General features: G+C 38.1%; 1 protein-coding gene across 8 annotated transcripts in view; it reads left to right on the forward strand.

The window, feature by feature from the left end:
* The window catches only part of LOC149225260 (receptor-like serine/threonine-protein kinase ALE2), a 390,048-nt gene extending 363,607 nt beyond the window's left edge, over window positions 1-26,441 (forward strand). For all 8 annotated transcript variants that reach the window (XM_089377022.1, XM_089377021.1, XM_089377023.1 and 5 more), the window contains one exon: window positions 25,353-26,441. In XM_089377022.1, the coding sequence (XP_089233148.1) occupies window positions 25,353-25,757 (405 nt within the window). In that variant the 3' untranslated portion in view covers window positions 25,758-26,441. The remainder of the gene's footprint in view (window positions 1-25,352) is intronic.
* The last annotated feature ends 1,533 nt before the right edge of the window (window positions 26,442-27,974 follow it).

The raw sequence follows: 27,974 nt of genomic DNA on the forward strand, positions 1-27,974 counted from the left end.
TTAGCTCTTGCACTAGCCAAGATACTAGTACGTAGGTGCTGGCCTACAGAAGGCTACAACCTTCTCTTTCTTTCAGGGACCACGTTTCATAAATTTTCAGACTGGATCCACAAATAACATCAATCAAGCATCAAGAATTTCTGCATCAACCAATCACCTTTTCACCAATCAAAAACTGAATCAACATAAACACTTTTCTGACGACTGTACCCAGATCACAGTAACAGTAACCACACACCAAATCTGAACCCAGAACACTGCAGCAATAAACAGAAGCAGCAAGATCACAACTCAAAATATATATGCTACTTTAATAGCCTGAAACATGCGTGCATACGCTCCTGCGTATGAAACAACCTGCGTATATGCTGTTTTCCTTCACTGAACCAGCGTATATACGCGTCTTCGCTTCACTGAACCTGCGTACAGATCTATAAAGGATAATTCACTCTTTTCAGATACTCAAACACTAATTAACCCTGATTATCAGTTTTATAGATCAAGCAAGCGCCACATGTAACAGATCAAAATCATACAGAGATACTATCATTCAAACTTAAAGATTATGATCCATCAAGAGAACTTATCCTTCTCTTTGCGCTAAGGTTCCTCCTTCATTCAGATCCAGATCTGCACCATTACCCGATTACCAGTATTCCAGATCTAGCACTTTATCAAATATTCAACAATAATTCAAATCATATCTTACCACATGATCTCTTTCCTCTTTTATAGTTTTAGGCCTTCCACAATACCACGGTCCAAAACCATAATAAACCAATGCCACGGACCCAATACCTGGGATCAACACTTCTAACGAGGTACCATGGTCCAAAGCCATATGTTCAAATACCAAGGACTAACTACCACGGACCAAAGGTAAGTTCTCCAACATATACACGCTTTTCCTTGCTTGAAAGTGCGTGTATACGCATACGCGCCTTTGAAACGTCTAACCCGTGTGTATACGCATCTTCGTCTAGATGAAACTGCGTATATGTCTTTTCCTTCATTCTGAAAGCCTGAACTGAGATCTATTACCAAAGAGAGTTGCCATCAAGGACAACACCTGTGCCATAGCTCCAATCCTGTGCCATAATGCCAACAATCTCCCCCTTTGGACTTGATGGCAACCCAAAATCCTCAAAGTCATTCTCCCCCTTTGACATCAAGGGCAAAGGGTTGTGCTCCCCCTGAGTATATGCTGAAAATTCTGCCCTGCTGTGCTGACCATGCTCCCCCTGACTATAGGCAAGATCTGCAAAAGATGTTCTTCAAGAAGAAACAAGACATATACATCATGAAAGACCTTCCTATCACCAAAAAACTCAATACATACATCCATCACCCAACGAAGTGGGGATCATCCACCCAACCAAGTTCATTACATGTTCATCCCAGGCATAGTGGGGAAACCAAAATAGGTCGTTACATGACCTTGACACCATAAAGAGATACCACAGAAGAGATACATGACATAGAGACGAAATATCTAGAACAAGACTTATGAAAGTCACCAACAACTGATAGCAGCAGCATCTGTCAATCACCATTCAGATCAGCAACCAAAATTTCCTTCTGCTCTCCCTCTGCCTCTGTTCTAGCTGAAACCAACAACAGTTGTGAACTAGAACCAAAATCTTCTAAGATAATGCCAACAATGCATTATTAGAAGATTATCTGCTCCCCCTGAACCTGTGCCGGATGGTCTCTGTCAGACCCATATCAGAATATCTTCAACCAGAGCCTGTCCCTACTAATATCCATCAAACCTCCATATACGCGACTGTCTCTGCACAAAACGGCGTATGTATGCGAATCCTCCTCAGGCAACTCGCGTACACCCATTTTTCTCTGAAACAGACGAGTTTTAACAGCAAGATGATGCATCAACTACTCCCAGCTTCTGTCTGAGGTATTCAAATGTCTCCCTGGGCAGTGGTTCGGTGAGAATATCAGAAACTTGTTCCTTAGAAGGAACATACTCCAATTTGACCTTTTGTTCCAACACTTGTTCCTGAAGAAAGTGATACTTGATCGGTATGTGCTTGGTCTTTGAATGCATGACTGGGTTCTTTGAAATGCTGATTGCACTTGTATTATCACACAAGATGGAGATAGGTGGTGTACAAGTGATTTGAAAGTCCTGCAAGGTTTGCATCATCCAAAGAAGTTGAGTGCAACAAGATGCAGCAGCCACATATTCCGCTTCAGCTGTAGATAAAGCAATCGAACTATGTTTCTTGCTGAACCAAGATACTAATCTGGAACCCATAAAGAATGCACCACCACTTGTGCTCTTCCTGTCATCCATGCTTCCAGCGCAATCTGCATCTGTATAAGCATAAAGAGTGAGATCTGTATCTTTAGGATACCATAAGCCATAGTTTTGAGTTCCTTGAAGATACTTGAAAATTCTCTTCACTGCCTGAAGATGAGTTTCCTTAGGATTTGCCTGAAATCTTCCAACTATTCCCACTGCATGCATGATGTCTGGTCGGGTACCTGTCAAATAAAGTAGACTTCCAATCATAGATCTATAGGTTGGTTGATGTACTGCTGCTGATTCATCATTTGCACTGAAACTGCATCCTGTAACCATAGGGGTACATACTGGTTTCGAATCTTCCATGCCATACTTCTTCAGAATCTGCTTGAGGTACTTGGTTTGAGACAAGAAGATACCGCCTTCATTTTGTTGGATTTGCAATCCAAGAAAGTATGTCAGTTCTCCAAGCAAGGACATTTCGAATTCTTTCTGCATCACCAAGGCAAATCTTTGACTCATAGCTTCTTCATTGCTTCCAAAGATAATATCATCTACATAAACAACAAGTATTAGCAATTTGTCATTTTCAATTTTTATATAGAGATTGCTATCTGCTGACCCTTTTGAAAAACCTTGTTGATGAAGATATTTGTCCAAACGATAGTACCAAGCCCTTGGAGCCTGTTTAAGACCATAGAGAGCCTTTTTTAGTCTGCATACAAGATTTGGATCATTCCCAAGAATGAAACCATCTGGTTGCTCAATGTATACTTCTTCTTCTAAGTCTCCATTCAGAAAGGCTGATTTCACGTCCATTTGAAATACTTTGAACTTCTGAAAGCTTGAGAGAGCAAGGAACATTTGGATGGCCTCAAGTCTAGCAACGGGAGCAAAAGTTTCTTCAAAGTCTATTCCTTCTTGTTGAGCATACCCTTTACACACAAGTCTGGCCTTGTTTCTGATTACTTCTCCATTTTCATTCAACTTATTTTTAAAGATCCATTTTGTCCCTATGACGTTCTTATCTTTAGGTCTAGGAACCAATTCCCAAGTGTTGTTCTTTTCGATCTGCTCAAGTTCTTCATCCATTGCCTTGACCCAGCATTCATCTTTGCATGCTTCTTTACATTTTATGGCTCAGTGGAGGAGAGCAATGCCAAATAGCTTGAGGCTTCTGCAATTGTTCTTCTTGTTTGTACACCTGCCTCTTTCTGCCCCAAAATTTGAGATTCTAAATGATTCTTCTGAACATACCTGGATGGAGTCTTCTCTTCTATCCTTATCTGTTCCTCTGGTCCCTCTTGAAGTTCTTCTTCATCATCAGTCTGATTTGGAGAGTAGTCTTCATCCTCTTCGATATTTTCATAATTTACTTGCCTAGGAATGTATCCTTTTTCATCAACCACTACATCAATGCTATCAACAATTCTTCCAAGTCTTTTATTGTAACACTTATATGCTTTGTTGTGGGGAGAATAACCAAGGAGAATGCCTTCATCTGCTCTAGGTTCAAGTTTGCCAAGTTGTTCATCATTATTCTTAATGTAGCATTTGCTTCCAAAAATTTTGAAATGCTTTACCGAAGGAGTCTCACCATACCAGAGCTCATGAGGAGTTTGAGTGTTGTTCACTCGGATATTTGTTTTGTTGAGAATAACAACCGCAGCAAATGCAGCTTCACCCCAGAAGGTTGCGGGAGTTCCAGACTCATCAAGCATAGCACGAGCCATTTGTTGAACGGTTCTGTTCATCTTTTCCACCACTCCATTTTGCTGAGGAGTCCTAGCTGTAGAGAATTCCCTTCTTATTCCATGTTCTTCACAAAAATCGAAAAATTCATTTGAGGTAAACTCCCCACCTTTGTCAGACCTAAGACACTTAATTTTGTGATCTGATTCATTTTCAGCCAAGGCTTTGAAAGATTTGAATTTTTTGAATGCTTCGTCCTTATGTTTCATAAGTCCTAACCAAACCATCCTGGAGAAGTCGTCAATGAATAATATAAAGTATTCTTCTCCTCGAGGTAACCTTGTCCTAAATGGACCACATACATCTGTATGGACTAGTTCAAGAGGCCTGCTGGCTGAGCCTTCCTTCTCAGGGAAGTTGGTTCTGGTTTGCTTACCAAACTGACATGATTTGCATATGGTGTTGTCTGGAATTTTGATATCTGGGAGACCACGAACTACTTGATATTTGCATGCTTTCCTTATTTGTGAAAAGCTTAGATGCCCCAACCTCCGATGCCATAACCAGTGTTCATCATCCTTGCTCAAATAGCATTGTTGTTGTCCTTCTTCAAATATGTATAAGTTATTTGGAGTTCTTCTGTCTTTGATCACTGTTTTTCCTGTATCAAGATCACGAACACTACATCCATTTGATCGAAATATTACCTCGGTTCCTTGATCGCACATCTGACTGACACTCAGGAGATTATGCTTCAAGCCATCAACATACAAAACGTTTCCAGCTTTGACCCTTTCTTTCAAATGAGCAATGCCTTTTCCTTTTATGACTGCAGGGGTATCATTTCCAAAAGAGACTTTCTTTCCCTTTTCTAAAACACTATATGATTCAAGTTTTTCTTTATCACCTGTCATATGCTTCGAACATCCACTGTCGATGTACCATAGATTTTCCTGTCCTTCTGCATAAAAAGCTATTCCACATCTTTCTGGTTGTGGTTCCTTCATTCTCCATGTTCTAGCATTCGAGGTTTGTTCCTTCTGAGTTGTCTTCCGAAACCTGCTCCTGCATTCAGACTCTTCATGACCGAAGTTATTACAAATAGAACATTCAATTTCTCTTTCAAGGGCGGAAAAATTGTTATAGGTCCTCTTCGTGATTCTAGACATACTTCTTTGTTTTTGAGCTTCTCTAGTCATGATTGTCTTATAGGCAACACATTGAGCTGCTTTGTGACCAAAGTTATGGCAAGAGAAACATTGCCCATTGAAGAAACTTCTGCGATTATCAAATCTATCATCCAACCGATTGTAGTTTCTACCAACATCCATTCTTGAGGCAAATTGGGAAGGTTTTACCTGTGGCTGATTGTAGCTTCTGTTTGTCCTTAAGGTAGTTTGCCCCCGATTTTCTTGATAGTCTTTGTTCGTTCTCGAGGTAAACTATCCCTGATTTACTTGATGATTTCTATTAGGCCTTTGCTCGCTCCTCCTTGCTGCATCAAGATAACTTTTGGAGGTGAATGCTTGAGATGCTTCTCCATTATATCCCAGACCTGTCTTGATTAGTGGAGAACGCTGCACATTGATAATCTCATCCAGAGTTTCAGATCCTTTAACAAATTTAAGATTAAGAGCTTTTGTTTTCTCAATCTCTTTTCTAAGACCAACAATTTCACATTCCAATTTTTCAAGATGTTTTTCCCTTTCAGCCAGTTGACATTGCAGAGAATAAATAATCACATTTTTCTCTTCTAAGCAAATTTTGAGATTAGAAATCTCTTCATAAAAACCTTCTTCATCTATAGCATCCATGTAGTCATCATCTTCAAAAGCCATTAAAAGTTTATAATCATTACCTCGTTCATCTTCGTCACTATTTGAAAGTCCATCACTATCTTCACGAGTGTAATAGCTTTTCTTATTTGCATTCTGTTTCTTGTTCCATCTAATAGGTTCCTTCCCCTTGTCAATCTTATCCTTATGAGGACATTTGGCAGCATAGTGACCGACTCTTCCACAAGCAAAGCATTTGAAAGGTAACTTACCTCGGAATCGTCCAGCACCCCATTGAAGATTTTTGACAAAATTTGATTCTTCTTCTTCTGACCCGTGTCCTGACTCATAGTAATCTCCTTTGCCGGAAGCCTTGAAGGCAGCTTCTCTCCTGTCTGATGGACCTCCTTTTCTCATTTCATAAGCAGTTAGAATTCCATGCAGCTGTGACATTTTAAGGTTTTGTAGATTCTCCTTTTCTTCTATTGCAGAAACTTTAGATTCAAACCTAGGTGACAAAGATCTTAGAACTTTTTCAACCACAACAGCCTCTTTTATTTCTTCACCCAAGTTTTTCATACAATTAACAATCTCATCTACACAAAGAAAATAGTTAGCCACACTTTCATCATTGTACATTCTGAGATTTTCATACTGAATTCTGAGGGTTTGAAGTTTTGCTCGTTTTACCTGATCATCTCCTTCATAGCTCAGTACAATCTTGTCCCATATTTCTTTTGCGGATTTAAACTGCATAACCTTGACAAATTCTGATTGAGATAGGCATCCTAATAGAGTATTGACCGCCTTTGCATTTGTTTCATATTTCTTCTTCTCAGCCGGATCTGTAGGAGTTGCTGATGGAAAAGTATACCCTGTTTCTATGATATCCCAGACTTCTGTACCAAGAGATTGAAGATAGGCAGTAACTCTTACCTTCCAATATACGAAGTTTGTCCCATCAAAAATCAGTGGCCTGATTGATGCTGCCCTCTCGTAGTTGCTCATGATGAACGATCTTCCTTCAAGCGATCAAGCTTCTTCTAAAGAACTTGCTCTGATACCAATTGTTGGAAATAATACTGAGAAGGGGGGGTGAATCAGTATAATTAAGCCAAATATTCCCTTTTCCAAATTCAGATGATATACGCTACTTCAGTTAAGTAAACCCGCGTATATACGCAACTATGTCGAAATTAAACCGCATATACAATGCAAACTTATAATTTACTTTATCTATCAGAAGTTGATTGTTAATCTGTGTATCAGAATCAATTAACCAGTAACCAGGAACAGTAAAAACAGAGCAGAAGACAATCACACACAAGGACACAAGATATAAGGTGGAAACCCAATGTGGGTGAAAACCACCTGCTGCAATTCGTCTCTGTCTTCTTTTAATTAGAAACTTCTTTTACAATAGTACTGGTGCAGTCCTTTACCAGTACGCAGGTTGCAACCTGCAGAGAGCTACAACCCTCTCTCGTTTTCTAGCTTCTCCTGGAAGGGAGCTACAATCCCCTTAGCTCTTGCACTAGCCAAGATACTAGTACGTAGGTGCTAGCCTACAGAAGGCTACAACCTTCTCTTTCTTTCAGGGACCATGTTTCATAAATTTTCACACTGGATCCACAAATAACATCAATCAAGCATCAAGAATTTCTGCATCAACCAATCACCTTTTCACCAATCAAAAACTGAATCAACATAAACACTTTTCTGACGACTGTACCCAGATCACAGTAACAGTAACCACACACCAAATCTGAACTCAGAACACTACAGCAATAAACAGAAGCAGCAAGATCACAACTCAAAATATATACGCTACTTTAATAGCCTGAAACATGCGTGCATACGCTCCTGCGTATACGTTGTTTGCCTTCATTGAGCCAGCATATATACGCGTCTTCGCTTCACTGAACCTGCGTACAGATCTATAAAGGATAATTCACTCTTTTCAGATACTTATACACTAATTAACCCTGATTATCAGTTTTATAGATCAAGCAAGCGCCACATGTAACAGATCAAAATCATACAGAGGTACTATCATTCAAACTTAAAGATTATGATCCATCAAGAGAACTTATCCTTCTCTTTGCGCTAAGGTTCCTCCTTCATTCAGATCCAGATCTGCACCATTACCCGATTACCAGTATTCCAGATCTAGCACTTTATCAGATATTCAACAATAATTCAGATCATATCTTGCCACATGATCTCCTTCCTTTTTTATAGTTTTAGGCCTTCCACAATACCACGGTCCAAAACCATAATAAACCAATACCACAGACCCAATACCTGGGATCAACACTTCTAACGAGGTACGATGGTCCAAAGCCATAGGTTCAAATACCAAGGACTAACTACCACGGACCAAAGGTAAGTTCTCCAACATATACGCGCTTTTCCTTGCATAAAAGTGTGTGTATATGCATACACGCCTTTGAAACGTCTAACCCGCGTGTATACGCGTCTTCGTCTAGATGAAACTGCGTATATGTCTTTTCCTTCATTTTGAAAGCCTGAACTGAGATCTATTACCAAAGAGAGTTGCCATCAAGGACAACACCTGTGCCATAGCTCCAATCCTGTGCCATAATGCCAACATTAAGGAGGTACACATGCCTTTGTAACTCATGCCATTAAGGAGGTGTAAGAGGAATCTTTTATGACATGCTTTTATTGTGAGTAAGAGGAATATGCCATGACTTAATTAGTGCATAAGAGAGAAAGTAACATATGCATTAATGAAAACATAAGAGAATCTATTGTGACAAGACTTTAATGAAAGTGAAACGTATCCATTAAGAGAGAGAGAGAGAGAGTTACAATGTGCATAAGACATAAAGGTACAAAGTGATTAAGTGATGAAGGTAGGGTGATTTGAAGTTCCTTTTAATTATAATAATGTCATAATATCATAAGGATAATAATAAAGGTAATGATAATATTGATGATTAAGTCAAAAAATGAACTATTAAGATTGATTAATGATAAGTTAAATGATTTTCCAACATCTATACTTGATTACCAATTGATGCAAGGTGATTTACTATTTTTAGAAAGTCGGGCTTGAGATGCTAGACATGACTTTCTAATTTTAGAAAGTCACTCCAAAATTGTAAGAAATGAAATTTTATTAAAGAAAATTCATCCCTGAGCTGTTAATTTTCAACACATCATCAAGTTCGTCTCCAAGCTATTTAAAGAAGCCATGGATGGAAGTCTTTATTCTACTCTTACAGGTTCATTTGAAGATGATAGTAGATGGGAAATTGACAGTGGAGCTTCAAGGCACATGACAGGGGAACATGGTCAACTCAAGACTCTATCAAAAGGAAACTCTTCTCACTCAATGGAACTTGGAGACAAGAATAGCTATTCAGTCAAAGGGATTGGATCTACCTCCTTGGAGTTGGAATCCGGTGGGAATATTCATCTCAACAATATCCTATATGTCCCAGGTTTGAAAAAGAACTTGCTTTTTATTTCTTTCTTAGAAGATAAAGGTGATAAGGTGGCATTTGTTGATGGCAAAGTTATTGTTTGGGCTAATGGATCTAGTATTGAAAATGCAAAGACTATTGGGATTCGTGAGGGGAGGTTACAAAGACTTCTAACACCTCCTCCTCAAGCTCTAGTGTATTTACATATCAACCCTTGTGAATTATGGCATAGATGGTATGGTCACCTTCATTACAAGATATTGCCATCATTGAATCATATGGTTACTGGTATCCCCGAACTGAGAGAAGAGCATGAAGGAGTCTACAAGGGATGTGCTCTTGGCAAGAATGTGAAGAAACCTTTTACCAGCAGTGACACAAGACCCAAGGAAGTTTTGGATCTCATCATACATTGATGTTTGTGGACCTACACTTTTTGTAAAGTTCTAAGGAAGCAGATATGCCAAAAAATTTCAAAGGATCAGATCATTACTCATCAGTTTATTGAGTCATTTTAAACCTATTCTCCAAATTTTTAATGTAAGTGATGCTAGTAAGACCATGTATGTATGTAACAACTTAGGTAAGTCTATTATTTTGGCAAGAGTTTCATCCTAGGAGGTTTTTCGTCTCACTGATTCATTTGTGTTTCTAAATACAAATGGTTGACAGAGTTTTTCCCTCCAACCTCACCCCAAAGCTAAGGTGGAATTCTTCGTCAAAGTCTTAGGTGAGTGCTAGTGTTTTATTCGAGTCTTATGTAAAAGTGGTTTGGGAATAATTTAAGCTAATTGGCTAAATTATTTTTTTACAAATCACTTGGTCTACTAGATCATATTGTTAAGATATTCCGACACATAGGAAATAGTTAAGTACAACTTGGTCTAGTATAGAGTTAGGTAAAGTGTGTTTCTTTACTATGTACATTTTGTAACTTACAATCCGACGGTCACGATATGTAGTGATCCGACGGTTCATTCTCTCCTCGGTATTACCGACACTTGATCCGTGGCTTAACACCCGATTGGTCCATGATCTCTATTTAAAGAGCATGGAGGGTCATTTGTAGGTTAACCGTTCATGAGAGAAGCTTATGTAAATTTTCATTCTTTTATTAATAAATTGCCTGAAATGGCCGCGTTGGCTCAGGCCGTGCACTGTTTCCCTCTTTGAGGGTTTTAACCACGTAAAAAGTACTGGTGTATTGATCTGCGATCTGTTTGTGAGCGGTGTCCTTTGGTGTTTTGTCTGAGGAACTTACCCTGTAAATTCCTACATGGTATCAGAGCTATTTGAGGGCCGCGTCCATTGGTGATCCAAATCTGAAACCGGTAGAACTGCATTCGATTGCCATTTCCTAGATCTACTGTTTCTGACTGCTTTCGGGTCGAGAGGACTGCTCTGTTGTGTTGGGAGCATCTGTTCCAATGAAGAACCCCTTTCATTTCACGCGAAAAGGTTTCTGGTAGCCCTAGCTGCGTCATTCTTAAGATCTGGAGGTATACAGTGTTTATTTGCAATTTACAGTTATTTTCTCTCTGTTTATTTCGGTTTTCGGTTTATTTAGCTTTTTTTATTATCGGATCTATACCTTTCATTTCTGCGTATGCTCTTTGCCCTGCGACTCTGTGCGATCTGGGCAAATCAGAAACAGAAAGGAAGGATTTTTCTCATGCGTATGCTCTTTTCCGCTGCGCCTTAGTGTGATCTCGGAAAATCAGAAACATTGAGGAAAATATTTAGTTTCCGGCTAAAGCTAACTTCGAGCCGCAAGGTTCGTTTTTTTTTGTATGTCCGTGTTGGGTTTTGTGTTTTTTGTTTTGTAGGGAAAAAGAGCTTTCTCAAAGCAAGCACGCAACCCAAAGCATCAACCCCCCCCCTCTCTCTCTCTCTCTCAAACTTTTTGTATAGCTCACTTGGTGCAAAGCTAATTTATGAGAGTAGAGGTCTTGGGTTCAAATCTCCATTTTGTGGGGGCGGATTTTTCATTTCCGCACATTCCCACACTTCGTCGGCGACTTCATCAAATTTTCTTCAAAAAGCCATAACTTCTTCATCCGGAAGCCGTTTTCAGAACCGTTTTTTTTTAAACAGCCTAATTTTTCGAGATCTTTCCATTGAAACACTTAGTTTCAGCATCTATAGCTTCAGTTTTTTTTTTTAAATGGAAAGTCCATGCCAAGTTATTCTTGACAGCACCAACTACTTCCAATGGTGGTCCTACATTGTGGATTTACTTAGAAGTAAAGGTATTTACAGAATAGCCATAGGCCAAGAGACCAAACCGAAAGATGAAGACAAGGCAGCTAAATGGGAAAATAGGCAAGACCAAGCACGTGGGTTGATAGGGATGTCTATTTCTCCAGATCTTAGATTCCATATTGCAGAACTTGATACTCCTGATGAAGCAATGAAACAGATTACTAAAGTCTTTGGAATTAAAAATGAACTTAAAGCCCATCAACTTGAAAATGAATTGCTTACATTGGACCCCAATAATTTTTCTTGCATTGAAGATTCTTTGTCCAAGTTCAAGACCCTTAGACTTCTCTTGAAAGGTGTTAAGGTTAAGAAAGAAGATAGTAGCCTTATCTACTCCATTCTTACTAAGTTGGGACCAGCCTATTCTGTGTTTGTTTCCACCTTCCATTCTACAAGAGAAGCCTTCATTTCTCAAGGACAAACCTTCAATTCCCCTTCCTTTGATTCTTTTTGTGATTCTTTAATAAGAGAACAAGAAAAACTCTTACACCTTGGTCTTCTTCATCTTGGAAACTCTTCTAAGAAAGTGTTAGCCGCCCAGCAACAACCAAATCCAAAGAATCCTAAGAAGTTGTATCCTAAAAAGAATGGTCATAAACCAAACAAGGGTCCTAAGCAATTTCCGCCTCAAAATGAAAAATCATTTCAACAAAATGATAAGACAAATAAAAACAAATGGAAGAAGACTAATAGACATTGCAACTTTTGTAATCGAGATGGCCACTTAGAATCCAAATGCTTTAAGAAGATGGAAGCCTTGGAAGCAGCAATGAAGAAGCATAACATCCATTTGGAGCAATCTTCAACTTCAACTTCATCTTCAGGAATGGCACTTTCTGCATGTGGTTGTCAAGCATCTCGGTCTGGCTATGCACTAAATGTATCTTCTTCTTCTCATTCTCATGAGTGGCTCATTGATTCTGGAGCTTCTTATCACATGGCCAAAAACAAAGTCATGTTTTCTTCTTTAAATGATTATAACACCAAAAATATATATGTTGGTGATGATAGATCTCTTAGTGTTGTAGGGACTGGAATTGTTCATCTAGACAATGGTCAGTTTAATGATGTATTATGTGTTCCAACCTTATCCTGCAACCTTCTATCTGTATATCAAATAACCCATTCAAGTGAAGGTAAAATCGTTGAATTTTCACCTCACGATGTTGTAATTAAGGACCTAAGAGATCCTAGACAGATTTTAGCTACTGGCATTGCTGATGATTCTACAAGGTTGTATAAGTTTCACAACTTTGGGTCATCAAATCTTCCCTCAATATTTGTTGCTCATAATGATGAAGTGAGCAAACTTTGGCATGAGCGATTTGGTCACTTAAACTATCGCTCTCTTCAGAATCTATGTAAAGACAATATGGTGACAGGCCTTCCAATGGTATCTTGCAGAGATGGCGTTTGTTTCGGATGTGTACTCGGAAAACATCATCGGGACAGTTTTGAAAAATGTGCCTCTTGGCACGTCTCAGCCCCTTTACAGCTCGTGCATAGTGATTTATGTGGTCCACTTCCAGTTGCTTCATTCTCTGGCTATAAGTATTTCTTAACTTTCATTGATGATTTCTCCAGACGCACTTGGGTATACTTCTTAAAACTCAAGGCTGAAGTATTTAACATGTTCTTGGCCTTTAAGGCCTTTGTTGAAAAACAATCTGGACATCAAATTCTTAAGCTAAGACCTGATAATGGCGGAGAATATGTTAAAAACACATTCATCAACTTTTGCACTAAGAATGGAATTCAAATGCAACATATTGTTCCATATACTCCACAACAAAATGGTGTAGTTGAAAGGAAGAATCGCACCTTAAAGGAAATGGCTAATTGTATGCTTCAATCTAAAGGACTTAGTCTTAATTATTGGGCAGAAGCAATTAACTGTGCAAATTACATAATAAATCACACTCCTACTAAGGTTTTAAAGAATATCACTCCAGAAGAAGCGTGGAGCTCAATCAAACCAGATGTAAGTCACTTTCGTGTTTTTGGAAGTGAAGCATGGGCCCATATTCCAGATGAGAAACGTAAAGCTTTAGAACCTAAGAGTGAAAAATGTATTTTTTTTGGATATTCTGAAGATGTCAAAGGATATAGACTTATTCCTCTTAAGTCCAAAAATGTTATCATTAGAAGAGATGTAAAGTTTGATGAAAATATATCGGCCTGCGAGCCTAGTTCGGCGGATGTGCTACCTCTCCCTATCTCTTCTACTTTTGAAAATATTTCTTCTTCAGATGATGAAAGCGAGGATGAAAATCCTCCCCCACCTTCTCAGGATCCTCCTTCAGCTCCTTAGCTTCCAAAATGGGTCCGTGCTACTCGGGATGCAGCAGGTGATCTTGTCGGTGATCCTACAGATCAGCGACGTACACGTTCTCAGTTCGAGAGAGCCTCTTCTTTACTGGCTCAAGCTTCAGTGAATTATGATCCTGACACCTTTGCAGAAGCTTCAGGCCATCCAGATTGGGAAGCAGCTATGAATGAAGAATATCATTCATTATTGGCAAATGATACATGGGATCTTGTTCCTCTACCAAAGGGACGAAAACTTGTTAGATGCAAATGGGTTTATAGAACCAAGTATGGACCAGATGGGAAAGTTGATAAACATAAAGCTCGTCTTGTTGCTAAGGGTTTTTCACAAGTTGAAGGCATTGACTATACTGAAACCTTCTCCCCTGTTGCCAAAATGAACTCTATCCGCCTTGTTCTTTCCCTTGCTGCCTCTTTCAAATGGGAAGTCCACCAGATGGATGTTAAATCCGCCTTCTTGCATGGGGACTTGCATGAAGAAATCTATATGGAACAACCTATTGGCTTTATACAAACAGACTCCAGCCTTGTATGTCGGCTTAAGAAATCCCTTTATGGTCTCAAGCAAGCTCCTCGAGCTTGGTATGCCAAAATGGATAACTTTCTTTTAGAATCTGGCTTTTCTAGGTGTCATTCTGACAATACTGTCTACACCAAGAAAGTGGGCAAGTCTCTTATCATTCTTGTTCTTTATGTTGATGATATTATCCTAACTAGTAGTGATCCCAACATTATAAACCATGTGAATTCTAGCCTTAAAAGGAAGTTTGAAATGACAGACTTAGGACACTTACATTATTTTCTCGGTCTTCAAGTCTTGCAATCCAAGGAAGGTATTTCTCTTTCCCAATCCAAGTATGCCTGTGATATTTTACGCCATTTTCACATGGAAGACTGTAAGCCAGCTCCTTTTCCCTTTCAGTCTGGAGTCAAACTTTCAGTCACTTGTACTTCTCCTGAAGTTGATGCTACCTTATATTGTCAACTTGTAGGAAAACTTTTGTATCTAACCCATACTCGTCCTGACCTTTCCTTTGTTGTTGGCCTTGTTGCTCGGTTTATGCAAAACCCACGTGAAAGTCATTGGAAAGCAGCTAAAAGAATACTTCGTTATGTTCGAGGTACAGTTCAGTTTGGGATTCATTACAATGCCGAAGCATCTCCTCTATTGGTTGGTTTCACTGATTCCGATTGGGCTGGTGAACCTGATGATCGGAAGTCTACTACAGGTTATGTGTTCACTCTTGGTTCAGGACCTATTACATGGGCTTGCAAGAAGCAAGGTGCCATTTCTCTTTCTTCAGCAGAAGCAGAGTATCGTGGTGTCGTCGAAGCTAGTAAGGAAGCCTTGTGGCTTCGTCAGATCCTTTCAGAGTTTGGCTTTCAGCAGCAGCTTCCGACTACACTTTGGTGTGATAATCAAAGTGCCATTCAACTATGCAAAGATCCAGTCCAACATCAGCGCAGCAAACACATTGAACTGCACATGCACTTCATCAGAAAGCTCATTCATGACCATGTTCTTGAAGTGCAATATTGTTCAACAGATGATCAAGTTGCAGACATCTTTACAAAGGCTCTCACAGAGGCGAAGTTCACTAAACTTCGATTTATGGTTGGAGTTCAGGAAGTTGTCACTAAGGGGGGATAGGCTATAGTGCCTCCTTCCTTCTCCTATTGTGTCATATCTGTAAATCCTTCAATCCTATCCCAAGTTGTTCTTAAGGGGGGATGTTAGGATATTCCGACACATAGGAAATAGTTAAGTACAACTTGGTCTAGTATAGATTTAGGTATAGAGTTAGGTAAAGTGTGTTTCTTTACTATGTACATTTTGTAACTTACAATCCGACGGTCACGATATGTAGTGATCCATGGCTTAACACCCGATTGGTCCATGATCTCTATTTAAAGAGCATGGAGGGTCATTTGTAGGTTAACCGTTCATGAGAGAAGCTTATGTAAATTTTCATTCTTTTATTAATAAATTGCCTGAAGTGGCCGCGTTGGCTCAGGCCGTGGACTGTTTCCCTCTTTGAGGGTTTTAACCACGTCAAAAGTACTGGTGTATTGATCTGCGATCTGTTTGTGAGCGGTGTCCTTTGGTGTTCTGTCTGAGGAACTTACCCTGTAAATTCCTACACATATTGTGTCGTAAAATTGGGTATGTAATTTGAAGGTCTATACCGAACGGTGTTCCCCCTTTGAGTGTCGAAAATGCAACTATCTTATGTAAAAAATATTTTAGTGCATGGTCCCTCATACTTAGACACCATGGCTAAAATATTAGAGGGTGGAAAAATTATTAATCCCCTCAAGTGTCAATTAATTAAATTTTCTGGAAAAAATAAATTAAAATCCTGAGCCAAAAATTTAATTAATTAGAGTCAAAATTAAAGTCTTAAAGAAATTAAATTCTCCAAGTGGAAAAACTCGTGGGTGTTAAAGAAATTAATTTTTTGAGGTCCCCCACCAAAGGAATATTGGAAATTTCAAGAAAACTTGAACCCTTGGACCTTGGTGGTTAAGTCAAAGTCATTTTTTTGAGAAAATTAGCTCAAAATAATTAATATTGAGCTAATAAAAAAATGGGTTAAATGGGAAATTAGAAAATTCCTCAAAAATAAATATTTTCAACAGTGGAGATTAAAAGATGATCAAATATTTTTCGACGGCCAATATGATTTTGACGAGAATCCAGCCAACTAGCCATTCTTTTTCCACTTGAAGGATTTATCTATAAATTAGAAGTCATTTGTGTCAAAAGCCATCGGATGTTTAACTAAGAAAATTCTACAGAAAAGCTGATGTAACGCTACTGTCCCGCTGGGAACATTTTTTTGAATCATAATAAAGACTTTGGGGTGTAGTTCATGGTGTTTATTGTCTACTGATTTGTGGTACGTGCTGGGTACGGGCATTCCTATATTGTGCTTAAAATTTTAAAAGTTTGTTTATTCATTAGATGGTGATAAGAACATTCTATTGGTAGATTTTGGGTCTATCTTAGGTGATCTGATTCGCCATATGTCTAAAAAGTTTTCTTGAAGAAAATATATAGTGTTTTCAGGTTCCCCAATCCTTGGGCTCCAAGTTCACAAACTGTGGATGTAGGCTGACCTTGTTTGGATTTCAAATATTTTTATGGTTTATCTAACTTCGCTAAGGCTGTAGCTTCAATTTATTTTCCAAAGTACACTTAGCCATTTATCAAAAAAATCGATAAAAAAAATTATTTCTTAAAATTCCTTTTAAAAGCATTGTATATTTGTATATTTGTAAATAAATTTGTATAATATTATTTTGTAAATTTTTTTTCTAAGTGGGGTTTTGGGTATTTGTAAATTTATTTTTGCAGGTGTGATCAAGCAAGAAGAGTTGGATTAGAGCTAGATCTAGGCCCTTGGATTATTTTTGTAAATTATTTCTCAAAATTTCTTTTAAAATCATTGTATATTTGTATATTTGTAAATAAAATTGTATAATATTATTTTGTAAATTACTTTTTTTTCTAAGTGGGGTTTTGGGTATTTGTAAATTTATTTTTGCAGGTGTGATCAAGCAAGAAGAGCTAGATTAGAGCTAGATCTAAGCCCTTGAGGGTAAGATCTAGCGTCTAAATTTTTTTGCAGGGCCAACCATTGAAGAATTTGCAGCAAACTGAAGATCTGAAGCAAATCATAGTTTTCAGATCTAGGGTTTCAAGTTTTAGGGTACGAAGCCTAGATCCACCCTCTCCAAGGCCAATGTCTTCCTTGCCTAGCCTTGCGTAAGCCTTTGTGGCCCCAGTGCCATCTTTTTAGGCCCTTCCAGGGCTAGCTACCTCTAGGCCTCTTAGACTTCCCTTTTTGGCCTAGCATTGAGTGTTTAAGGCCTTTTCAGGCCTAGACGTGGCCTCTAGGCCACTCGGCCCCCCTCCTTGACCCTATACAGCTGCCCTAAAGGGCTTGAAATGGGCTTTTGGAGCCCTTTCCTAGCCTCGACCTCCTCCTTCCTTCTCTTCTGCCCTTTGCCCCCTTTCTTGGCCTTTTGTTGACCCTTTTCAGTCTTCATTTAGCCGCTAGGCCTCCTAGGCCTTTTCTATACCAACGCTAGCCCTATTGGGTCTAGTGCTAGCCTCTCTTAGCCCTAGTTTATCCTCTACCCATTTCTAAAATTGGACTGAATATTTGTGGGTTTTGCAGGAAGAAATTAGCTCAAAATTGGTTTTTCCAAGTGCAAAATCTTTGAAGAAAATTTTGGCCACTTGGGCAAATGTTCTACAAGGCCTTGGACCTAGGATTTGCTTTTTAAACCCTTAGTTTGTCACTATTTTGCTTCAGCTGTCATATTTAATTCATAATAGTGAATTGGGTGCCCTAAACTCATATCTAAGTGGTCTAAACACCCTAATAATTTCATGGTAAAAATTTGCTAGTGTTTTGGCTTCTTGGGCATTGAATATCTAGCTTAGATCTTGTCATTTGCTTGCCGGAATATCTCTGCATAATCACTAGATCAGATATGATATTTTCTTAATATTGCATCTTAAAGGGCTTAAAAATCTAATTTTTCAATTTGGAAAACTTGTTCTAGCATTTGATAATTTTTGGGCACTTTTTGGCATAAGTTATTGCACTAATAGCTCACTGCTTGTTCATTTTCTTACTGCTGAAATACGAGTTTCCAGATCTGATATGTGCTGAATAATTCATCATAAGTGGGCTAGTAGCCTGTGTTTTCAGTTGGCAAGCTTCTTGGCATTTCATTGATCATAATTGGCTTCACATGCTTGATAATTTCTTAATCTAAAGTGTTTTCCTTACTGTTGTCCTAAAATTTAAATGATTGTTCATGGAAGCACTTGTAGCATAATATCTAGCCTTGTTCATGCTCTATAGATGATATCTGCTCTTGTTTCATGATTTTGTAGCAATTTAACTAACACATTTGTTGTTGAGTTGATCTATAAGTTCACATCCAATAAGCACTCATCTTAAATTTTTTGGGCATCTTGATATCTTGTGTTCTAAGTCATATTGTCTAATTGGTTAATAAGTAACATCATGATCTAAGGCAATAAGGAATCTATTTGATTATCTTGGCATCAATCGAACATCTCTTAATAAGCGGCATAATCTTGGCATAAGATTGTTGACAATCATCATCGGAATACCTTGAGAAATTGGTATCTTGTGGATGATTTATTAGTTAACATTGGCACCAAGTTATTGGCACTTTCTTGGTTGTAAGATTGCATATAATTTATAAGTACTCGTCTTTAAAGATTCATCATAACTTAAAGTACTTAAGCAAATCTTAAACTAAGAAACTTGTTAGTTCTAACCACGAAATTTGGTGGAGAGACTAGAATACATGAGATCTCCAAAACCCAGAAATTGTTTCTGGAAATTCCGCCTAGAAATAACTTAATTAGATTATTAACCAGTTTTTGAATATTTCTTAAGTCTAAACTTAGAGAATATGGTTAATTAATCAATATTAATTAAGTCAAGGCGAGAATCATCTAGAAACTCACACGGATTGATCCAGAGATGATCCTAACCATCGATTATGTTTTAATCTTGGTCGTTGGTGCTCCAACAAAGGAATATAAGAGGAGGTCGATGTGGTGATGGAGAATACACTTGATTAGTTCAATTTCTTGGCAGATCAATTTCCAGAGTAACTACAGTCAGTCGCCAGAGAGAGCTAGAGATCAAAGTAGTGAGTGACAGGTAGAGACAGTGAGGTTGGAGGAAGTATTCCAGTTCTAGTGAGTTCCAGAGGTAGAAAAGCCACAGAGAAGCTGACACAGGGGTAGGGCAGCAGCTTCTAGAGGCAAGTTTGATTTGTTGAGAGGGAGAGATGTCTTTAGTTCCAAAGGCCGCGAAGGAGTGCCGGAGCAGCATCTTTCTAGCCAGCAGAGGGTAGAACAACTTCATCAAAAACCAGTCAAAGGCTTGACGTCAAGAAAGTTGCGCAAAGCAGCGCAAACACTGACGCGGAGGGTCAAAGGGCCAAGTTTCTAAGGCAAGTTGTGTCGGGGATTGCCTGTGGGGTGAGGAAATTCCTCACTAGATTTTTGCCAGTATTTTTCTCTATAGGATTGCCAGATTTCAGCATCCAGTTGTACTCAGAATTTCTCACTGCTGCATAATAATAAAACCCTCAGTTGTTGCACCGGTTTTCCCGCATTGGGTTTTTCCAGGGACTTTTGTCCAAAAATAATTGTGTTAATTTTATGTGTGCGCTAGCATTTCTCAGCTTCCAACGTTTTATTTTTCCGCAGAATTTTATTTGTGAAGGTTGTAGTGTATTTATTTTGATATTTGTCATAGCAGATAAATTGTTAATTAATTAACAATTAGGAGAAATAATATCAGTTGCTGCAATAGGGTTCCAATTTGGAATTTTCACATGGTATCAGAGCGTTGTTGATCAGCTAGAAAGGTCAGAGGCGAAAACAAGGAATTTCGTTGCTAAGTGTTGGCAACAGGCCAAAATTCCCAAAGGCACTGCAATCCTTTTGCCAGGAGGCCGAGTTGCTTGAGGAAGACTGATTTTTTTGAGAGGGGCAGAAAAATTCAATCCTTCTAGATCAAGTGATTCCAGAGACAGAGTGAGCAGCTCAGATTTTTTGTTGTGCAGATCTCTAGTTCGACGCAGAGGTTTTTGTAGCAGTTTGCTAGAGCAAAGCCAGCATCGGGGTGGAAGAGAGAAGAGCACATAGAGGGAGAATTTTCCTCAGGGAACTTCTAGTCTCAAGAAGTTCGATTTTTCCTTGCAGATCGGTAGTCATTATGAGCAGATCTTCTCACTTCAGAAGGTAGTGCGAATAGCAGAGCGGCAACAAAGCAAAAGGAAAGAGGAAGTTTTCGATAGTTCGTTGAGATGGCCACTACTGGGCTTCGTGATCAGGACAGGTTGGATGGAGCTTCCAACTACGTCATATGGAAGGCAAGGATGTCATTCCTTCTAGATGAATATGGCCTGAAAGCCTATATTGATGTTTTAGTGGCGGTTCCTCAGGATGCAGATTAGCAGAAAGAGTACAAGAAGGAGAAGGCACGGGCGAGCAGTTGATCCTAGATGGAGTCAAGGATCATGTTGTCTCACATATAGCTGGCAAAGATATAGCCAAGCAGATGTGGGATGCTCTCTCCACGTTCTATCAGGGTACTTTCGAGAAATAAAGTCCAACCTAAAATGCACCACCATCGAGGGATTATTAAATCAAAATCACTATCAAACCTTAGGAAAAGGTTAGATCACCATCAAATCATAATTCCATACCCCTTCTCTAACTCGAACTTAAGGAATAGCATATCAATGAGGATACTAACATCATGAAACACATTCCACCCTAGATGATGTCTAGCAAATGTTACATCACAAAGTTAAGTCACCTAGGAAAATAGCCCCAATGGTTAGCTCAGTTGGTTGAGTCCTTGTCATTAAAGCCCCTTTGTGATTGAGAGGTCATGGGTTCAATTCTCTCGACACTCTCAGGGTCAAGCTCTGTGATTGAGCAGGCAAGAAGTGATCCCTTCGGGTGGATCTGCCTGGTGCAAATATTTTGTGGACGTAGTGGTCACCAATCTTCAAGGTTCATGAACGATAGAAAAAGAAATTCACCTAGGAAAATCTAACAAAGGAAACATGAATCATCCCCCATAGCAACATCATAAGAGAAAGGGACATCATAAAAGAGAGTAACCCATTTGACGTCAAGCATGTTCTCAGTCACACATCCAACATATATAAGGATAATATATAACACCTCCCCCATTGACACCAACATTATACAACAAGACACCAAGTCATTATGAAATATCAGCAACATCATAAAACATTTACCTCTTAACACCATCATCTAACCCCATGGGGGGCTAGAACCATCATCCGTATCCAAGATAAGCATATATACCAAACCACCATAATAAGATAGGTTGTTCGACATCCATCAAAAATGTAACCAAGGGATGATCCATAAGGCAAGCATGCGAGAAGACCACCAAGCAACAAGCACAATGATCATCCAATTAGGGAGAAGTGAGACTCCCCCAACCAAAGATCTATATCAAATGATATAATTCCATGAAGAGAGAGGGCTCCATGAAGATGACCTCCCCTCCCCCCCCTCAAGTCAATCCAAAAGCTCCAAGGAACCAGCATCAAATCTCCATCAATGTGATGAAAATCAGAATTTGGAACCTCATACAATATGAGGTGTAGCATACCAGTTTTTCTTTACTCACCTTGCTTAACATTTGACCTATTTCCCGTGTATTCAAATCCCTTATACCACTTAAAAGTTCATCCTCCTTGCTATCTTCACTTCTTCTTATAGTTATATAAATGATGCGAGTAATCATTCCTGTAGTGTGTTTTGTACATCTTTGCCCAATCATTCATTTTTTCCTGTATGAAACAAAAAAACATTCTTGTAAAACATGTTATACCCCATATGTCACAACTTACAAGGATAAATCTTGTGATTTTCATCACAAGATATGATTTTCAACATGACACCTACGAAGTTTTGGATGGATACGGGGTATGCACCTTCACATCTTGCTTGGAAGGGATGCTTGAGAATATCTTGGATAGTCATGAGTGATGGACCATTTATTTGCATGCCTTTTCTTGGATGAATCAACTTATTTGGTGATGATACTGCATCTCGGCATCATGGTATTGCATTCATATTGTATGTGGGGTATGACTCCTATGGAGGAGTGCCCAAGATGACATGGATATTTTTGACACTTGGAGCACTCTCTCATGATCTTGGCTATAACTATTAGTGAAGCTCTTCCCTCCTTGATGTGTATTTTATGTACTCCTAGTCCTCCTGATGGTTATTTGCCCCGTGTTGACTTGGTTGGAGGCTTATGCCATGAGCACACTTGTTTATGTGCCTTGGCTCATGACCTAGAACACTTTATAATGATGTGGACTAGGACACTCACCCATTGCTACATAGATCTCATGAGGACTCTTGAGCTTGTTGAATTGGCATGGTTTTGGCACTCGATCACAATTAGATCGTGATCTTTGAGGAGCATTCCACTTATCCTTTATTTGGCACATAGTTTGATGATGGTATTCTTGGAGATTGAGCCTCATGGCATGTATTTTGAGGTCTCCTTGATACAAGGATGTGTTTATAACAACTTGGCATACATTTCCATGAGATTTTGAGAAGCCATTTGCCTTTGTCCTTGTGACCCCTACATTGGGTGTTGTGACATTGCCTAGGGTATTGTGACTATGCCTTTGGCTTTGTAGCTTGTGCATTGGGCATTGTGGGAGAGTTGTCTCAGGTTTCTTGCATGTTGATATCTCTTTATTTAGTGGATATGCCTCAATTTTGATGAACAATAGCATGTCAATTGGTATTTTACATATGGTTCAAGTGCTTTCAAGTTTCAACCTATGGATGAGGGTTGATGACATTGTACCTCTTGGTGATATATCCCTAAAGTTTGAGGTGTCTATCATGATCCTATGGTGGTGTTTTTTTAGTTAGACAATTGCTTTTATAGAGTGCTGCAACACTTCATGATTCTTCAAGTTTACATGCTATGGTTAGAGGCATTGAACCACTCCTTGCTACACAATTGTACTCCATTTCTAGAGTGATCGGTTACATTGTTCTATTTTGATGTTGAGGTCGCACTTTATGATGGATGTGTACTTCACTTTCATAGACCACTCCCCTACTTGCACAGATGTGGAGCCATTTCTCGTGGATTGAAATTATTCTATCATTAGAGACAGGTCGTTCCATGTATGTGGAGGATAATGTGGTTTGTGTTGACCTAACACTTAATTCATGGTGTGTATTCTATTCTAGTCAACCTCCTATGAAATCCACTTTACTTCTCTTGATTTATGGAGAATTGTTACATTTTAGAACCATATGTACCATTTGGAGGGGCCATTGCACATATTTTGAAGGTAGGCACACTTTGGAGCTTGAGCTTGGATGACTTGTGGCACACTCCTCTAGAGCGCTCCATATTTTGATGACTCTTTGCACTTTTTTTCATAATGAGGATTTCCACATGAGGAGGTTGTTTTGCACCCATTCCCATGCTATCTTGTTGAGACAACCCACTATCTTGAGATTTGGTTCACACTGAGATCTTTCTCTTGAAGGGCACACTTATGGCAAGTCATTTACTATTTTTGAACTTGGTTATATGGTCAATCCCTCATCTAAAGAAGGTGTCCTACTCTCTAGGTTTGTTCTTGGAGATGGCTACTAAATAACCACATTATTTTACTATTGTTTGACTTGTGTACTGGAGTTAGTTACTTAATTGTTTTCTTTGAATATTTTATTGTATATTCTTAGAGAAAAATGTGGATCTCAATGATTGTTTTCTTTGGATATTTATTATATATTGTTTTCTTTGGATATTTATTATATATTCTTGGAGAAAAATATGAAAAATATGGATCTCAACAATTCATTGCTACTTTTAGTAAGGAAGTTGTTGAGAGGGTGATTAATAATAATTCCTTGGAGGAAAAATCGATCTTGAAAAACTAATACTTGGTTATTGTAAAATGAGAGAGTTGAAACATATATAGTGGTTTGCTCTCTATTTGTAAAGATGTGAGTTGAAAGTGCTACCAAGCTTTGGAATAATTGCTTCTATCTTTGTCAAGCTATTGTGAGATGGTTTTGCCATTTTGTTGAAAGTGAGGCAAATTGTTCTTGGTGCATTATTGGTAGCTAATGTTGCAAATTTGTGGATGCAAAAGTCAACTCCAGGGCTATAGAGTAGCAATCTTGCTACATTGGAAGAGGTTATGTATGATAGATCCTACTCCTTATCTTATTTGTTTCCTTTGTCTTAAATTGACAAAATTTATACTTTTGACATTGGTAGAGTTATTGCACTAATTAGAATCATTAGGCAGAGACACCCTTGTGTTGTCTTGAAAGTGGATGTTTTCATAGACCTTCTACTCTTTCAAATTTATGATCTGTAGTTGTTAAATTAGGGTTGTTGTTGTTACATGAATTTGATTGTCAACCAACTCCTAATCCTTCATAAGAATAGTTTTCTAAAGTTGTATGCTTGACCCCATAGCCCAAACGAAATAAGGCACTGGTCTTCCCTTTCATCACCACCAAAAAATATAGAGCACCAAAAATATTTAAGTTTTCTAAGTTCCTTTTCTCCCACTTTATTTACGACGTCTTCAACTTAGTTAACCATAGAGATTCCCCCCTAGGCTAGAGTCCATAGAGCCTAAATAGAGAAAGGCAAGGCTACTAAGGTGACAGTGGGTAGCTTGTCTAAGTTGCCCTTGGGGTCTCACAACTTGTGCTTAGGGACTTTTACACCAAGTGAGAACCTCAAAGGTAACAAAACACATTGAGGAAAAGACACATTTTTGTAGTTAAAGTATTCCCTTTTGCAATTGAATGATCATTGACTAAATTGCATTTATCTTGATTTGTTTCAGGGAGTCTGTAATCATGTTATGCCTTCTCTATCAAACAGAAACTACTTCAAGATGCCCGTTGTTCCTCCTTTCTAATTTTATATTAAATTATAATGTCCCTGTGTGCAGATCCCCTTTTCTATGTCATGGAATCCTGATTTCTGTAACTACAACTTCAGTAGGGAAGAGGACCTTGACTTGGATGAAAGCGTAATGCCATCAAAACAAGTTCATACAGGGAATGTGATGAGTGGCTCAACCTTTGAACCTGAAATTCAGAAAATGTGCTGTTCTCCGAAATGGACAGGAAGGCACACCATACTTTTGGGCCTCGAGGAAATTCTAGCTTCCCAAGAAGAGCCAAAACTCGATATTTCAAACGGAACGTCATCGTGGTCAGCTTCAGACTATTTGAAAAGTTTCTCTTCATCAACTACAGATAATCCAGCTCGCAGATCATTAGAGGGAGAATCACTTGATCTTACAGAGCCTCGTATGGAATCATTCTGGCATCATAATGTGTTTTCAGTATGATCTACAAAAGGGAAGAATAACGTACATGTGCTTTGGTCATCAGAGATTTGTAAGTAAATTTTGAAGTTCAGGCAGGAAGGACGTTATAGATTCTCATGGTATGGCTTCATAAGAAATTTCCTTAGCGAAAAGCTTCTGCTGTATTCTTGTACTGTGTCATCGCATGTACATGCTTCTTGCATCCCACTGTTTGGAACTGTCAAACTGTTAAGGTCTTAAAACACCTAAATGTATATTCAAAAAAAATTGGTCTGTAAATACTCGTAAATTATTTCATATGTAGCCAATATAGCCAAAATGGTGAGCTAGACAGCAAACTATCCTGCTTATTGTGAAAGAGGAAGTAGGTTGTAGTATTTCCCTCTCTTAGATCTTCCACTCCTTAGAATTCCCTGGAACGGAAGGGAATGTTCTATGGTCCATCAGGTGGAACAATTATGAATGCCAATTGAAATGTAGCGTCAATTATTCTACCACTTCTGGAAACACAGGAAAACGCTCTGTTTATTGCAGCAATCACCAGTATGACATTTAAATGGAACCCCTTCCTTGGTGGCATTCAATGCTTGACATTTTGGTGGTAATGATTCATCTATATTGTTTTATATATTCCGACTGTTATTTTTCAGATTCCAGGAACAAATTCTGATTTCATTTTTGTTACCTACTTGCTTTTTGTAAGAAGTCTTCTAACATGGATCTGAAAATTTTAATGTGCACATTCAGCATTTTAAAATAGAGGCGGATAATTACTATTGCTACTGCAATGTGCAAAAGGAATAAAACAGCTCTGGCGAAAACCAAGTATCTCAATTAAAATTAGATGGAACGTTAAAATAAAAGCCTCACTAATATCATAATTGCTCCATACAATTCATATAATTCATGTTATAAAAGTTCCACACCAGTAGTCTAGTGATTGTCGCTTTGTCCTCCATATTTAATGAGCATTTTTCCACTTACATCTCTTAATGCTATGTTATGGTTTTCTCTAATGGATATGCACTTGCCTCTCACGCTTACGAGTATGTTCCCTATTAAAAGTCTTTTTGTAATGCTAAGAATAAAGGCCTTTCTCCATGTTGAGACAGTAGATATCAAACCTTAACCACCCCATTGACAAATGAATCCAAAAGAATGGGTCCGTCGTTCGGGTTTGGTTCTAATTATGGGGCAAAGACTTCTGAGCATTTCATTTTGAACTCAAAGATGATAGAGATTTTATTTTCTAGACCAACTCATGGTTCACGGGACCATAACCATGTAAAAGCTAGAGATTTTATTTTCCAAACCAGTTCATGGTTTACGGGACCATGTAAATTGTATCTAAATAAATGGGCTCTATATCGTCATTTCGAAGAGATTCCCTAATGTATTAGTATTCTGGACACTCTCTTGCCTTTACATGCTTTGAAGAATAGATTTCATCTGATGTATTGGTATTGTGTAGGTTGCCTTACTACTTCTTTATTATTATTATTGCTAATGTATCTTTGAAGTTAATTGAAAATAAGATAAGAAAATATTTAAAAAATAGAATTAATAATAAGCATTTAAGTTTTATATATTAATTTGAAAAATATGGTAAGAAAATAATAATAATTATTATTATTTAAACTTCATTTTTATAGTAATTTTGTTGGGTTGATGCATCTTTAAAGTTCATTGACATATTTGGTAGCAAAATATTCAAAGAAAATAGGTAGGGAATTTTTTAAAAAAATAATAATAATAAGCTTCTAAGCTTGTGCAAGAATTTGTGTGGAGTATTATGGTCTTTTGTAGATAATAGAGTTTTAAATTGACACAATTAGATGTTTTTATAGAAATTGTATTATAACTAATTTTCATGTCATCAATGTGTTCGTTTTATTTTCAAAAAAAACATCAAAAAACTAGTGTATATTTATTTTTAGCAAGTGAATATGGAAAGGTAAAAAAAACTTATGTTCTATATGGTAGGAAAAATCCAAACATATGCTCTAAATAGTAAGAAAAATCCATACTCTGATTAACTTTGAAAACAATTTATTCATTATGTTCAAAATAATAAACATAATCAGATCTTAATACAAAGAAAAGGTCTGAAACTAATCCCTAACTCAAACCAAAATCATGTTATGTTCCAAATAATAAGCATAATCAAGACCTTAACACAAAGCCAAGGTCCAAAACTAATCCCTAACTCAAACCAAAATCATGTTATGTTCCAAATAA

Source organism: Pinus tabuliformis, chromosome J (assembly GCF_031772625.1).
Source record: "Pinus tabuliformis cultivar Carrire ecotype Pingquan chromosome J, CPIR1, whole genome shotgun sequence".
NCBI classification, from domain to species: domain Eukaryota; kingdom Viridiplantae; phylum Streptophyta; class Pinopsida; order Pinales; family Pinaceae; genus Pinus; species Pinus tabuliformis.